At 32.7% G+C, this 14431-nt stretch overlaps 2 protein-coding genes across 2 annotated transcripts; one reads left to right on the top strand and one right to left on the bottom strand.

Annotated features, from left to right (window-relative positions):
* Positions 1 to 531: 531 nt before the first annotated feature.
* On the bottom strand, positions 532 to 8678 carry LOC133188537 (caspase-7-like). Its single transcript, XM_061324006.1, has 7 exons — positions 8648 to 8678; positions 7175 to 7434; positions 6663 to 6933; positions 5669 to 5949; positions 4953 to 5149; positions 4251 to 4377; positions 532 to 3598 (listed from the first exon to the last, which is right to left on the bottom strand). Exons 2-7 carry the CDS (start codon positions 7218 to 7220, stop codon positions 3321 to 3323), a joined length of 1200 nt encoding a protein of 399 aa, XP_061179990.1. The 5' UTR covers positions 7221 to 7434; positions 8648 to 8678; the 3' UTR covers positions 532 to 3320.
* A 1694-nt stretch (positions 8679 to 10372) lies between these two features.
* Positions 10373 to 13959, top strand: LOC133188987 (proteasome subunit beta type-3-like). The gene is made up of 5 exons (XM_061324443.1): positions 10373 to 10555; positions 10850 to 10957; positions 11473 to 11650; positions 12284 to 12378; positions 13789 to 13959. The coding sequence occupies exons 1-5, from the start codon at positions 10407 to 10409 to the stop codon at positions 13835 to 13837; spliced, it is 579 nt and encodes a 192-aa protein (XP_061180427.1). The 5' UTR covers positions 10373 to 10406; the 3' UTR covers positions 13838 to 13959.
* The last annotated feature ends 472 nt before the right edge of the window (positions 13960 to 14431 follow it).

The following is a 14431-nucleotide window of genomic DNA, read 5'->3' as shown; positions in this document are numbered from 1 at the left end:
TGTTTTTGTGATGTTAACATGCCTTTACTTGAAGATGAAAATGTTAAAGCTATATATAGGGAATCTGAGCCCCCCCCCCCCCCCCCCCCAATTACGAACTCAAATCGAATGTACTAGTAAATATATATGATATACATGTACGTAAATAAAAATTTTCACCGATTTTGGATTACCTCACGTTGTTAATGAACATGACATTGTTATAACATAATTTTTTCTTTACTTCTCGCCATATCTGCCTAATCTCTTCCTCGCTTTTCTCCCTGAACCTGTTAAAAACAGTTTGTGTTTACTTGTCTACCCCTGGTTCGTCATTACATTGTTGATTGTCTATATTTCATATAGTGTCACGCTATCAATTATGGCGGAGTTATTCAAATCTCTATTATTTTTGTGGAGTCGATAAGTAGTTTTTTTTTGATAGCTTTGAAACGCGATTGATTTACAGAAAAGTCCTATCTTTAGAACATTCGCAAATTCTAGAAACTAAGGAGATTTTCGTTTTACAAATGAATACATTAAAACACAAAAATCTAACATTTCATTTTATTTTTTATACACGTATATTACATTATATCAGATGTTACAATACCTTTAAAGTCTAGAAATAGATAATATTCATTTAATCTACATATATTGATTTAACATAATGATTAATATTAAGATGGAGGCAGAGCGCACGGGCTTGAAAAAAAAAAAACTAATTGGAACAGTATTCTTGTTGGTCTTTTCTTTTTCTTTCTTTTAAATGCAAAGGCCTACTCTGTATTTTGATTTTTAATCCACAAAATTTGCCTCATCTTTGAAATGACACTGCTTTTGTCCCAGAAGTATCAATACAGTTAAAGCAGCTTTTCTTTCTTTTTTTGGGGGGGGGGGGGTGTTATAAATTTAAAACATTCTCAAAAATATTTGACTGCTTGGAATTCAAATGAAGCTTTTCATATCATATTCCAGGGGCTAAGAATTTCTTTATTATGAAAAGAGGCATCCTTTCTCATCGTAACCATGCAATTAATTTGTCCACTAAATACCCAGAGTCGGAGAAAAAGATATTTAAAGAATCTATGCATTTTCACTATAGAGCCCTGCCCTAACACCAGAACCCCTGGCCCAGGGGCCATGAAATTCATAATATTTGTAGAAGCACAATGCTCATCATAACCACACACTTAGTTTATTTGCTAAATAACAAGGAGCTGAGAAGATTTTCTAAGAAATAATGCACTTTTACTGTAAAATCAATAGAACCCTGCCCTAACATCAAAATCCCTGACCCAGAGGCCATGTACATGTAATTTGCAGTTTTAGAAGAGCATTATAACTATGCATAGAGTTTGTTTGTTTAATGCCAAGGAGAAGAAATTTCCAAAGAAATGCATTTCTTTAACATTATCAATACAGCCCCCTTTACACACACAGTGACACACACATGAACCCTTACTCTGGGGCCACAAATTTCATAATTTTGGAAGGAGCACACTTGCTCATCAAAACCATGCAATTAGTTTACCTGCGTATTACTCAGGAGCAGAGATTTTCAAAGAATTAATTCATTTTCACCATATAATCAATGGAACCCTGGCCTAATACCACACCCCGCTGGTCCAAAGGCCATGAAATTCACAATTTTGGAAAAGACACAACTATGCACTTACTTTGTTTTGCTTCATACCCAGGAGCAGAGAAGATATAATGCACTTTACTATATAACCACTATATAATCAATAAAGATTTCCCCCTCCCACATTTCAGAACCCCTGACCCTGGAATATGTGTCCAATCAAAAAGTAAAATTAGAGGTGCACAATGGCACTGTGCAAAAAAAGATTCTTTGAAAGTATCGCTAAATTTTATTCAGTGGTATAGGAGAACCTGCGGATAAGAGATGGGTACCCCCAATATCATTGAAAGAATGACAGTGTCCACATTTTGCCATGGGAAACTCGAAATATATGTCCAATCAAAAAGTAAAATAGGAGGTGCACAATGGCAGTATGTAATAGTTTCTGTGAAAGTTACATGAAAGTTTATTTAGTGACAAAAAAAGGAAATGCGGAAAAGAGATGGGTACCCCAATGCATAACAGATGGACGCAAGTACAGCTAGACAGACCCATGGACACCTCCACCACTATATAACCCCCGCTTTTCAAGCCTGGGGGGGGGGGGGAGTTATAATAATAAATGCTGTCTAATAGATATGAAATACACGATGCATTCCATGTTTATTTCCACAGTCCCTGTCCACTGAGGTTATGCCAAATAACAGCCAGTGAAATTTACATGCAAATTTAGCACTTGGCCTTTCACTTGGTGAAATTTGCATTCAGTTGTAAATACTGAGAAACCAACATGCTTAACTTTTGAAGAGTTATTACATAAAAAACAGTTGTAAATGTAAATATTTACACATATGTATATGTACATGTAACTAACTTTTAACAAAATTGATATCATGAAATTAACAACAACAAACATTAATTCTGTCTACATGTATTATGGTAACAACTTTGAAAAATTCATCAAAGCACAGTATGTTGCTGCCAACATACAAGTATTCATAAACAAGAGGCCTATGGGTCACATCGCTCACCTAAGCACATTGGCTAAGAAAAAGCAAAAATCAATTCAGTATTACCCCACCCGGGGGAAAGAGGGGAAGGATGATTTGTTCACATTTGAATCTACACTAACTGAGCATGCTTCCATATTTTTTTTACTTTTTTGACTCATTGCTTTAGAAGATTTTTCAAAAAAAATTTTTTCTATACGTTTGATCTCTATTGTGCCCCTACCCTATCCCCGGAGAACATGATTTGAACAAACTTGAATCTACACTACCTGATGATAGTTCTGAATTAATATGACTAATCATGCTTTGCTATTCTTAAGAGGATTTGTAATGACTTTTCCTATATATTTCTTTGTATAACTTTGATCCACTGTTATGGCCCCTCTCTACTCCTGGGACATCATGATTTGAACAAATTTGAATATACATTACCTAAGAATACTTTTATATAAAAATGACTAATCATGGCTTTCTTGTTCTTGAGAAAAGATTATTATTGATTTTTCCTATACATTCCTGATCATTTTGATCACCCTTTGTGGTCCCACTCTACCCCCGGGGTCATGGTTTGAGCAAAGAGGGTACAGTTCTGGTTTTATTACCCTAAAAACTGGATGTTTTCAGAAAGTTTTCGACAATGACGACGCCAATGATAAGGACAACAGACAGCTGACAAATTTTAATCAGAAAAGCTCACTTGAGCCTTCAGCTCAGGTGAGCTAAAAAGCATGGTTTAAAAAAAGAAATTAGTACATCCTTGAACCCTCATTCTTTTTTGGCAAAAAATACAGGTCTTTTGTCAGAGTGGATGTCACTGCAGGCGCTGAATAACTCTTGCTGGGGCAGATTCCTTGCTCTCTGAGTTTATCAAGATAAAGTCTGTTTACGTGGAGAAGGATGTCGTAAATTTCTCGTGACTTTTGACCTCTCCGTAAGGGATCATAACAGTTTTTCTGTAACGTTTCTTTTAATCCCTCAATGTACCAAGACAATGCATCGTCATCCTCATACCAACCATATGTACCTAAATAAAACATTTGTAATAAAATTTTTTTCAAGAGTTACAAAATGCAAAATTTTAATTGGATAAATGAAAATGACATTTTCCGCTGACTCCAAAGATTTCCCTATAACCTTGATTACTGTACATGTATCTGAAAATGTAACATTGAAATTCAAAATGCTTCTTCTACATTTCACTTAACAGGAGTTGAAATTGTAAAATGATTATGATTAGGGATGTGTGATTTTATTGGTATACCGGTATATCGCGATTTTTAATTGCATGATACGTATCGTGATGTGGAGACTAAAATATTGGTATTTAGGTACATAATTATAAATTCCAGAAATTGTTCATTTATTTGATTAATCTTTCAAATCACAATAACAGGATGTGTAAAAATGTTAAAAGTGTAAAAGAACGGCACCCTAGCATCCAAACATGCTTTATACTATGTAAATAAAATAAATGAATTTCAAAAAAAGTGGCTATTTTTTTCCAGCATATTTTTAGGAAAAATTATGAATATTTATCTAAAATCATTGTAAAAACTGCTTGTAAGAATATCATGATATTATCGTGATATTTTGGGAAAAAATCGTGATATATATCGCGAAACGTAATTTTTGGCGATACCCATCCCTAATTATGATCAAAGGGTCAGAATAATCACCTGGTAATGTAGAAATCTGAACAAGTATGTCAGAATCTGTGGGAATCTTGCGGAGCTCTGGTTCTGTTGAGGTCGCACCACTCCCAGTTAGAGAGTCAGCTATATTGTAAGTGAAGGCTGGACACAACTGAAATACATAAATGTTTGATCAAAATAGAAAAAAATATACATGTACTGAGGAGTAACTGTTTAAAAGTATGAACAGTGAGAGTCAAAGTTATTGAAATTGTTCAATGAATTATTTTTTTTTTTGACTCGATAAATAATTTTCAGTCCATTTTTTAAGAGTTGTCTCCCTTTAACTGTACTACATTGCTTTTAAAGTGAGCAATTTTACTCTTTTTTTCAAAAGTTCTGTTAAATATGCTCAAGCCTGATCAAAAATACCCCGGTATCTCTCTAGCTTACAACTTTAGAGATAGATGTAAAAATTTTTTGTTTTTACACATTACTGTCTTTTGAAAATCCAATGACCAAAGTGTTCAAATAAAATCAGACATTCCATTGTCAAAATATGTTAATTTAAATACAAACGAAATCCTTCTTGATTATTTGTTTCATTTACAACAAATGGAATAAGTGAATCAAACACACTGTAAAAGCATTTGCAAAAACATTGACTTTTTTTTTATAATTCTTTTATCAGTAATCAATTTTTTAACCTCATATCACAATTTGACCATTATAAACTTGAAGAATTACCTGCATGAAGAAAAGTTTGGGCTTCATGGCCAAGGACGGACATTTGTCGGCTTTGAATGGCTCTATGATTTGTTCAACAGGAATCAGTTTATCAGTTGTACTGTCAGGACACATTACAGCGCCATCTATTCCGTAACTGAGGACGACCAGTACAAAACAGTCATAATCACTGTAGTCATTCAGTGCAGGATTGGTCGCTTAAAAAAAAAAATTAAAAGGAAAATCATCATTGAATTTGTTTCTTTTGAGCTATTGGAACTAACAGAATACATTTATTTAAGCTATTGCAACTAGCAGAATACATTTATTTAATTTTCCAATAACAGTGTACTTAGTATTCAAAATGCTATACTGTAAGAGACATACATGTACATATCAGCACTGGGTATTCAGGAGAAAATAAAATAATGAGCTTACATGTATCTATTTCATTTTCATCATAGGTACCTTAACCATTTATCTTAAGTGAAATCACTATTGTTTACTTAAGTTAGGAAAATAAATGCATATAAATTAAGTGTTCAATTAATTCAAAACGTTAAGAATGCTTGAATTGATTATAAATGGAACAGTGCACTGTAGATTTTAATTCATCTTATTTTAGATTTATCCGCAGATAACTCTTAACTGCATAAAAATACCTCAGAATCAGAACTCTTTAGTGTAGTGTACAGTGGATGATAAAAGGTTCTTAATTAAAGACAAAAATTACGTACCATCACGAATAAGCTTCTCCAGGTGCACTGATGTTACGTCGTTGACAACGATGTCCTTTTTACCACAGCTCTGGGTAACTGGCTCAAACAGCAAATTCTCCAGTAAGTTTGCCACGGCTGAGGCGTCTTTGATCGAATCGTCTCGCATTGGTCTCTGTCGAACATCAGCATAGGTCATATTGTTGATAATAAGGGCCCTTCCTCTTTTGAGATGGTCCATCTTATAGTCAGTAGATTTGAACAGGGCTCGAGGCATGGAAATTGGCTCGGTCTGTTTTGGTCTACAAAAAGAAAATATCTTATGTTTGAATTAAAGAAATATGTAATAGAATTATACATGTATTTGTATAATGATTCAAATTGTAGCATATTGTAACTAAATGTATTTTCACAAAAAAATATTACATAATTTACATATATACCTTCCCTCATTTTCAGTTGAGTTGCAATTTCAGCAATTAATATACTTAGTAATCAATATTTTTTCCCCATTCCTTTATCATATTCTACTGATGGATACAAGACAAGTGTGCACCTCTCTAGCTGTTTCCCTTAATCAATATTTTGATTGCTAGATTTTTTCCAGCTTGACTCTGATGCTTTTTCTTTATGTAAACTTAACGTGCATCCTTGCTGCATAGCAATTTCTTACAGCTGCAGATCAGTAGCTCACTGCTCAGAAAAAAGTGAGATGGCCATTCAACCCAATTTTTCTGACCAGAAAACAACAGATCTGCAATGAAACTTCTTATTATGCAATGCCATGTTTTCATCATATATTTCAACTATATTCACTATATTCAATTTTCAAATTAGCTTGGAAACATATATTTTAAGAAATGTACATGTGTGTTTGCATACTAAAACATGCTATATTATGTGTTAAGTGTAACATTTGATCTTGACCCACTTTTCAAGGTCTTTTGACCCACTTCTCAAGGTTAAAGATCAAGCATATTAAGATACCTGTACTGGCTACATGTACATTTAATACCTATGTAATGAGTCAGGTTTGGCTTTAATTCCTGACTGGTGCCCAGATGACAGACTGCCTGGTTCTACACCCTCAGACTCAAACCCTGAGTTGTCATTGACAACCTGGATAGATAAATGATCATCATTCGTGTCCATGTTTTCAACACCATCAATTTCTAAGGATGACTGCCTGTTAAAAATTTGGTCTCCATTTTGAACAAAGGTATAAGGTTGCTGGACCACTCTAGCATCTAAACTGGAATTTCGTTTGACTTTTTGAATAGGGTTTCCTAAAAGAAATATATACATATGAAAAATGATGTATATCATTCAGAAAATGTTTTTAAAAAATATTTTTTAAAAAATATTTTTATTTTTACATACATTTTTTAAATAACATCTATAAAAGTGATTGATCAAATTATAACGAGTTTGAATGTATAAATGTTGATTCAACAACAAATTTTCCTGCTCAAAATAGTAATTAAAACTGCACTGTAAATTGTTAATTAAATCAATGCAATGACTCACCATAAGTTGGTATATAACCATTTTCACTGTATGCTGGGTGAGACATTTTAATTGATATAACTTAGAAATTCAAATCAAAATATCTCTGGTAATTCACATAATCTTAAGTTGCATTATATATGATAAACAGCCACATATCCTTGACGATAAATCACATTTTTTTCCCGTATTCTTTTAAATCTTCTTGGGATTCAAGCATTCATATTTTTGTGCAGCAAGAACTTTCTTGTAACTTTTGTTAAATTGGGTTACATTTAAATCTGAAAGGGAAAAAATAATCTTTAAAATGATATCTAATATACATACCACGCAGCAATCATCTTTTAAAACAATAACTCCATTTGAATATACATGTATGTGATATTTAATTATTATAAATGAAAAATATATTCTGAACACATATTTTAATTCCTATTTGTTCAGGGATAAAAAACAACAACAAAAAAACAAGGAAATTTATTGCTAGCATAAGAACCATAATAAGGAAGCAAAAATACTATTTTAAGGGGGGGGGGGGGATTTCAGTGAATAAAAATCATAGTGCAATATATGTACATATTATTCAAACACTATAAATACATGTACATGTATTAAATTAGATAAGGAAGAACAGTCAGTAGAATATCAAATGTCCCAGTTTGTGTCTGGAATTTGTAAACAATGTTCACCTTTTTTGTTTGATTTATTTTGAACATTTAAAGAATTAAATAAGTGGAAAGAAATCAATTAAGAAAAGACATTTTTTTCTGAAGGCGAAAATGACAGCAGTTCTCAGGAAAGTGTGTGTGTATGTGTGTGTGTGTTGGGTGTGGGGGGGGGGGGGGGAATGTATAATTCTGATCGAGTTAAATACTCATGTTATTATGCAATGGGGTAAACTTTCTTTACAGACAAAGTGCCTGTGGTCACAACGACATTGCATATTCCTTATGACAAGACCTGCATTCTTTGGATACAATTATTTTTGAAAGTCATGACCTTGACCTTGGAGTTTGACCTACTTTTGAAAACATAAATCTTGACCTTGAGCTGCTATACGGGTGCCTAGTTACATGTCATGAGGCTTTACTAGCTACAGATTTGACAGTCCTTCTAGTGGTTTATACTTTATAAAACTGATAAAAATCCACCGGTGCCTATGATTTGTAGGCCTACTATCACTGATTTCTTTCAGTCACTAAAGTAAAGCTGATCCATTAGTTCTGGGGAAGAGGTTAAACAAATAAAAAAGTCAACAAAGAGCTAAAAATGCTAAACAGAAAATAAACTTTCCAAATATGCTAAAAATAGCTAAAATACCAGGGACCTAATTTCACTAAAAACATAGCTAAAAAGAGTTGTGCAGGCGGTGGGAAGCCTAGATAGTATACATATATTAAACTGTATGTAGCATTTGCATGACTTCCTAAAGTCAAAGATTTAAAGGCTCAACAAATGACTTTACGAAGAATTTAAAAACTGTCAAAACGTCACCTTCGAAATATGTTGTAAACAAGAATCCGAGTGGTTTTGCCCCATTACCTGTTCGCTCTGAGTGGTTTGGCATCATTTCCCTGTTCGCCCCAAGTGGATTCACCCACGTGATTTCTTCAATCAGTGTACACTACTTGATGTTTATTTAAGCATGTTAAGCAAAAGTCGTTTGATCAGCAGGTTTTAGGTTAACAAAATTAATGATCATTTTAAACTAAATTCAATTATCATGATTATAAGTTGCCGTTCAGTTTAACGAGTAACGACAGAGGAGAAGAACTTTTCTTTTCAAATATCATAAGCACGGGAAAATAACAACTCATCTATTTTACAATATGTAAAATAAATAAAATTAGATTAGTCGTTTCAATTTGATTCCAATAAACAATCAGATGTATATAACTGTTAAACTGGTAAATCGCTTTGGATAACGTTACAATAAAAAAAAAAAAAAAAAAAAAAAACCTTTCATATAAGACACAAGTAAAAACTTCAAACATAGAACATTGGCGATTTGTCATAGCACACTGCTAAAATCCACACAAGGTTGCAAGTATAATTACGGCGACACAACTGGAGGCGAAAAAACTCAGAGCGAACATGTAATCGGGGCGAACCCACTAGTTACCGTAAAGAACCATTGGTAAAATGGGGAAAAATCAAGGGCCGCGCCAGGATATAGGCGAATGAACACACTCTCAAGACATCTCGTAATAGGACCCCAGGGATCTAGAAGTGATAATAACATTTTGAAATATTCGGCCGATTAGTAAAACTATGTTCTAAAGGAAAAAAGAAATATCGATTTTGCTTTCATGAATTCCGGCACGGTTGCATATTTTGCTGTCTTTTACAATTTAATCAATTTCGATCCCGATTTAAAATAAAAATCGAGTTATATATACTGGTTATTCTTTAAAAAAGAAAAAAATAAACTTTTAAGTCATTGTTTTATCATATTCATATGATATGAATATGTTTATTTATGAGAATAGATGATACACCAAAAAATTCAATTTTTTTTGTGCAGATCGGGATCGAGATTGTAACTAAGATTGCTGGTGACTTGCAAGAACTGAAACATGGTAGGTTTAGCTTTTGTCTTTTTCTTTTTCCGTTTGTTTATTCAGCAGTTTATGGTTTGAGTAACTCACTTACAGAATTCTTCTCAGAGAAAATAAAAATTCAACGTGAATTCTATGAAGTGTAAAAGTAAACATTAAAAGAACGTGTGCCGGACGGTGTCAGTGGAAAATGGTCCAAAAGCAGGTTCTCTAAATTCAATTAAAAGAAAATCCACTCCACCGGGGAATGTTCTCTATATGATAATGAATATATATTCTGCGTAGAAAAATTTCTCACCTCTCTTTAAATTTCATTGGATTCAAAGAGTAGAACCATAATAATTCCCATCATTCTGCTTTAAGTTGATTAACCAGGTCCACCACAATCTCTTGATTTAGCTATATAGCTTAAAGTAGCTATATAGCTTTATTTAGCTGTAGCATTCTGGTTTATATGTCCAAATTTTCTCAATCAGAGAGCTACAGTTCTGCAGGCTAAAGTATCCAGCTGCTTCATGCAGGAGTCCTGGATCTGATTCTCATTCCAGCCTTTAAAAAAGTCACAATGAATGGTGAAACTCAGCTGACACTTGAGATCCTTTTCTAATTTTTTGATTGTTTCTTTGAATATTTAAGTTTTCTATTGCTTTTTTTTTCAGTCGATTCTTGAATATAATGGAGCAGCTATCATTGCCATGAAAGGCAGAGACTGTGTCGCCATAGCGTCAGACCGAAGGTTCGGAATACAGGCACAAACTGTCAGTACAAACTTCCAGAAGATATTTGAGATGGGACCTCGACTTTATATTGGTTTACCTGGTCTGGCCACAGATGTCCAAACAGTGTATGTGTCCTGCTTATTTCAATCTGTAAACAAGTTCTTTGCTTGCAGGAAGAGAAAGCCTGCTATATGTGTGTTTCACAGCAGTCTTGTGATTTGAAATTCATAATTTTGTTATTGATAAATTGACCATACCCCCTCCCCCACCCTCTCCCTACCAAAAACAAACTAAAAAAATAAAACATATAGAGATCTTTTTCCAGTTTTTCAAGTAAGCTTTTGAAAATCAATATATATGTAAAAGTATTAGTATGACCTATGTATTGAATTCATTGTTTCTGTTTTTTTTTTTTGCAGGCATCAGCGTCTTGAATTCAGATTAAATTTATACGAATTACGAGAAAACAGAAGAATTAAACCTAAAACATTTCTAAGCATGGTGTCAAATCTTCTATATGAAAGGAGGTAAAGTTAATTTGACTTTCTTTAAGTGTGCATGTGTGTACAGATTTAATGTCAGATGAAGAATTAATTGTTCAGCAAACCTTATGTTTTTAAGATTTAATTATAGTAAATTTTTTGTATTTCTTTTTGTCTTTATTCATTTATGATATCATTTAATAAGTTGAAGCTAGACTGAACCGTATACTTTGTAAAAGATGTAAAGAAATTTCATAGATCAGTAAATTTTTATTTTATTCAGCTGTACACAGCTACATATTTGAATGATGATGAATTAAAATGCCCCTATAGGTTTTCTACCAACATTGAAACAAAATTGTAGTTTTCATGTTTGCCATATCATATTATATGCCATAGGTTATTTTTTCCTCGTCATCTATTGCTTAAAAAAAATTCTATATTTCCAAATGTATATAAAAGGGACTGTACATTTATATTCCATAATATATACAATGTAACTTCTATGCTTTGAATTCTCTGACCTAAAAGTTTTCTTATAGTCATTTTTCTCTGAACAGATTTGGCCCTTATTTTGTTGAACCAGTCATTGCTGGACTTGACCCTAAAACCTTTGAACCTTTCATTGCCTCCATGGATTTGATTGGCTGCCCCATGGTTACAGATGATTTTGTTGTTAGTGGAACTTGTTCAGAACAAATGTATGGCATGTGTGAGTCCGTCTGGGAGCCAAACATGGTATGTATTTATAAGATATTACATAATAAGTGTTAAAGCTTACCTAGAGCGACTTTTAACTTATAATTACTGTATGTGTACTTAAAAAAGCAGGCTTCATATTTTAGCAGATTTGGCACAGACAACGGTGCGTTAATTCATGAATACCGCTAAGAAATCATTTATAAATACAAAATACTAACGGATATGTATAGCGCTAATTCATGATTTTGCCAACAACTCCATACCCAGTGATTGCACTAAATTTTGAATATGCCAACTTATGTACACATACAGTATCCTATTAAAAATCTTGAAAAAATGCTTTTATTTCAAGCTTTTATTGTTTATTTCAATTCTGAACTTCATCGTTTGCATACATATTTTATTTTTAAGATTCATTTGCAAATTTTAATCTGAAAAAAAAAACTATTTTACAAAAGATTGTGAAAAAAGATTTTTGATATGGCGTAACAATTAATTAACATACCCCTATATTTTTCCTGCAACAATAATTAAAGAATATTTTTGGTTTCATCTTGACAGAATTAAACATGATCATTTAATTAATATACATCCTTGATACATCTTTGAATGGACATGAAAATATGTTGATTATAGATCTCATTAATACATGTATATGTATATTTTTAGGAGCCACAGGAACTGTTTGAGTCTATATCTCAAGCCCTGCTAAATGCTGTAGATCGTGATGCAGTGTCAGGCTGGGGAGGGATTGTTCATATCATGTAAGTCATGTGAAACAAAGCATTATCAATTTGAATTATTATACAAGTATAAGCATTGTGGAAAAGTATGTACATTTAAATTAGAAATAAAAGAACTGCGAACGATAGTATTGTTCTCCCGCCTACCTCCAAGTCAATTTTCAAAACTTAAGATATTCGAATGATTTTTAATATTTATATTGATATTTATATGGATTTTCATAAAACATTACTTCTTTGGGAAAACAACGAAAGATAACTCTAAAATTTTGGTAAAACTCGTGTTTTTCACTATAGAAATCAACGGAAAACGGAAAATATTTTTAAAACATCTTTCCCCCCCGTGAAACAAAAATTCCTTTTTACGGGTAATATGGACTGTCATTTCACAAATTCATACCAAAGCTTTTTGTGTTTCATGGGGGGGGGGGGGGGGGAACATGTTTATATACAAAAAACGACAAAAATGCTTATTTTTTCAGCAATTTCCAAGTGCTTTACAACTGAAACATTATATTTTACTAATATATATGCTTAATTTTATATGCATAAAACATAAGAAAAAGATTTAAGAAACATTTATTCATACCCAAGACTATTTCAGAATATGGTGATGCTTTATATTCAGTGGAAAATATCGTCTACCCCCCTTATTTCAAGATCTGGAATTAGGGATATTTTACTATTTAGCACTGGAATTAAAATAATTAATCAATTACAATTGAACTGTTCTTTGTATTAAACAAAGATTTTATGGCCAAATTGTCATCAATATTGAATTAAATGGTTGTAAGATGTAGGCGGGAATCGGGAGTTACCATGCGTAATTCTTTCTAATTTTGGAGAAGTTGTCTTTGCTGCTAAATTCACAATTTATCCAGTTGTGTATAAAGAGTTATCTCTCTTTGCATGTATATGTATTGAATATAGTTTTTAAAATATTAATTACCTAAGAAGATGGGCATTCATGTATTTGGCTTGCAAAAATCGTGTGTATGAGTCCTCCGTTGATTAAATGATTTGGTCGGCTGACCTCAGCTGGGCAGACTTTACAAAAGTTATGCACATGGAAAAATGTTCTGTTACATTGAAATACCTTGTCAAAAAATTGTAATATCTAAGTTTGGTCATCTTAACAGTTATGATATCTAAGTATCACTGCACATAATTGATAAACAATGCAGTTTATATAAATACAAATTTTGGAGCAACACAATCAAAATTTAACTTAATTTTATAATAGTTAAACCAGCAGAAAAATGCGAAAAAATGGTATAAAAAATTTACAATGCCAAAATAGTGTCGATAAAATATTTTTGAGTATATTGTTATTATCTTTGAATTGCATGTATAACTTCTGGGTAACACTGTAACTCTATGGTAACCTTTATGTAACTGTGTCAAAACTAAACTGAATACTTTAATTAACAGTGAGAAAGACAAAGTCACAACTACAGAACTCAAGGGAAGAATGGATTGATGTGTCACATAGGATAGGAACAAGTGCTACTGACTCTATAGATGTAAACTGTCATTTTATATTTGTGTCTTCTCATGTTTCACCTATATCAACCATTTGAATTAAAACATCTGAAAAAAGTATTATGATCTTAATGCTCTTTTGCTATGTAAGTGAAGGTGAAGTGATGGAATAGGACAGAAGACTCTATGTAATGAACAATAAAGTACAAGTTTTGAGTAAAGACCCCCCCCCCCTGCAGTGACTAGGGGGTGAGAGTGTTAAGGCCCCATCTCCCTTGGTTGGCACTTATTTAGATTCTGTGTGAAAAATTTCAGAAAAGTTTTGGTTGAGACATTCATATTTACACCATCTAGTAACCTGTCTCATGAGGAAATTTTTCAGTGAGAAAAAATTTCGCAGTGGGAGTATTTGAGTTTAAATTTTAGCTCTGCTGGTCAAAATATTATGTGTTTGTCACCCCCGTCTGTTTTTCTCTCTCATAATGCTACATGAGCTACTACTACAGTTTTAGCCGAATACAATAAAATTTGCTACCACATAAAAGACTTAAACCTGTAACCAATTCTAAAAATTTTTTAGACCATTATAGCT

This window comes from Saccostrea echinata, unplaced genomic scaffold, assembly GCF_033153115.1.
Source record: "Saccostrea echinata isolate AGI-Se365-2 ecotype Australia unplaced genomic scaffold, CSIRO_AGI_Sech_v1 ptg000016l, whole genome shotgun sequence".
NCBI classification, from domain to species: Eukaryota; Metazoa; Mollusca; class Bivalvia; order Ostreida; family Ostreidae; genus Saccostrea; species Saccostrea echinata.
Note: the sequence above shows the minus strand (reverse complement) of the source record. Positions and strands in the feature narration are given on the sequence as shown.

What these genes read in the sequence shown, in the direction of transcription:
- LOC133188537 (XM_061324006.1), bottom strand. Translation starts at nt 7,220, where the DNA reads ATGTCTCACCCAGCATACAGTGAAAATGGTTATATACCAACTTATG. An exon ending in TGGTTATATACCAACTTATG is followed by an intron (nt 6,934 to 7,174) that starts GTGAGTCATTGC and finishes TATTTCTTTTAG; the next exon opens with GAAACCCTATTCAAAAAGTC. An exon ending in TCAGATTTCTACATTACCAG is followed by an intron (nt 3,599 to 4,250) that starts GTGATTATTCTG and finishes TGTTTTATTTAG; the next exon opens with GTACATATGGTTGGTATGAG.
- LOC133188987 (XM_061324443.1), top strand. Translation starts at nt 10,407, where the DNA reads ATGAAAGGCAGAGACTGTGTCGCCATAGCGTCAGACCGAAGGTTCGGA. An exon ending in GCCACAGATGTCCAAACAGT is followed by an intron (nt 10,556 to 10,849) that starts GTATGTGTCCTG and finishes TTTTTTTTGCAG; the next exon opens with GCATCAGCGTCTTGAATTCA. An exon ending in GGAGGGATTGTTCATATCAT is followed by an intron (nt 12,379 to 13,788) that starts GTAAGTCATGTG and finishes TTTAATTAACAG; the next exon opens with TGAGAAAGACAAAGTCACAA.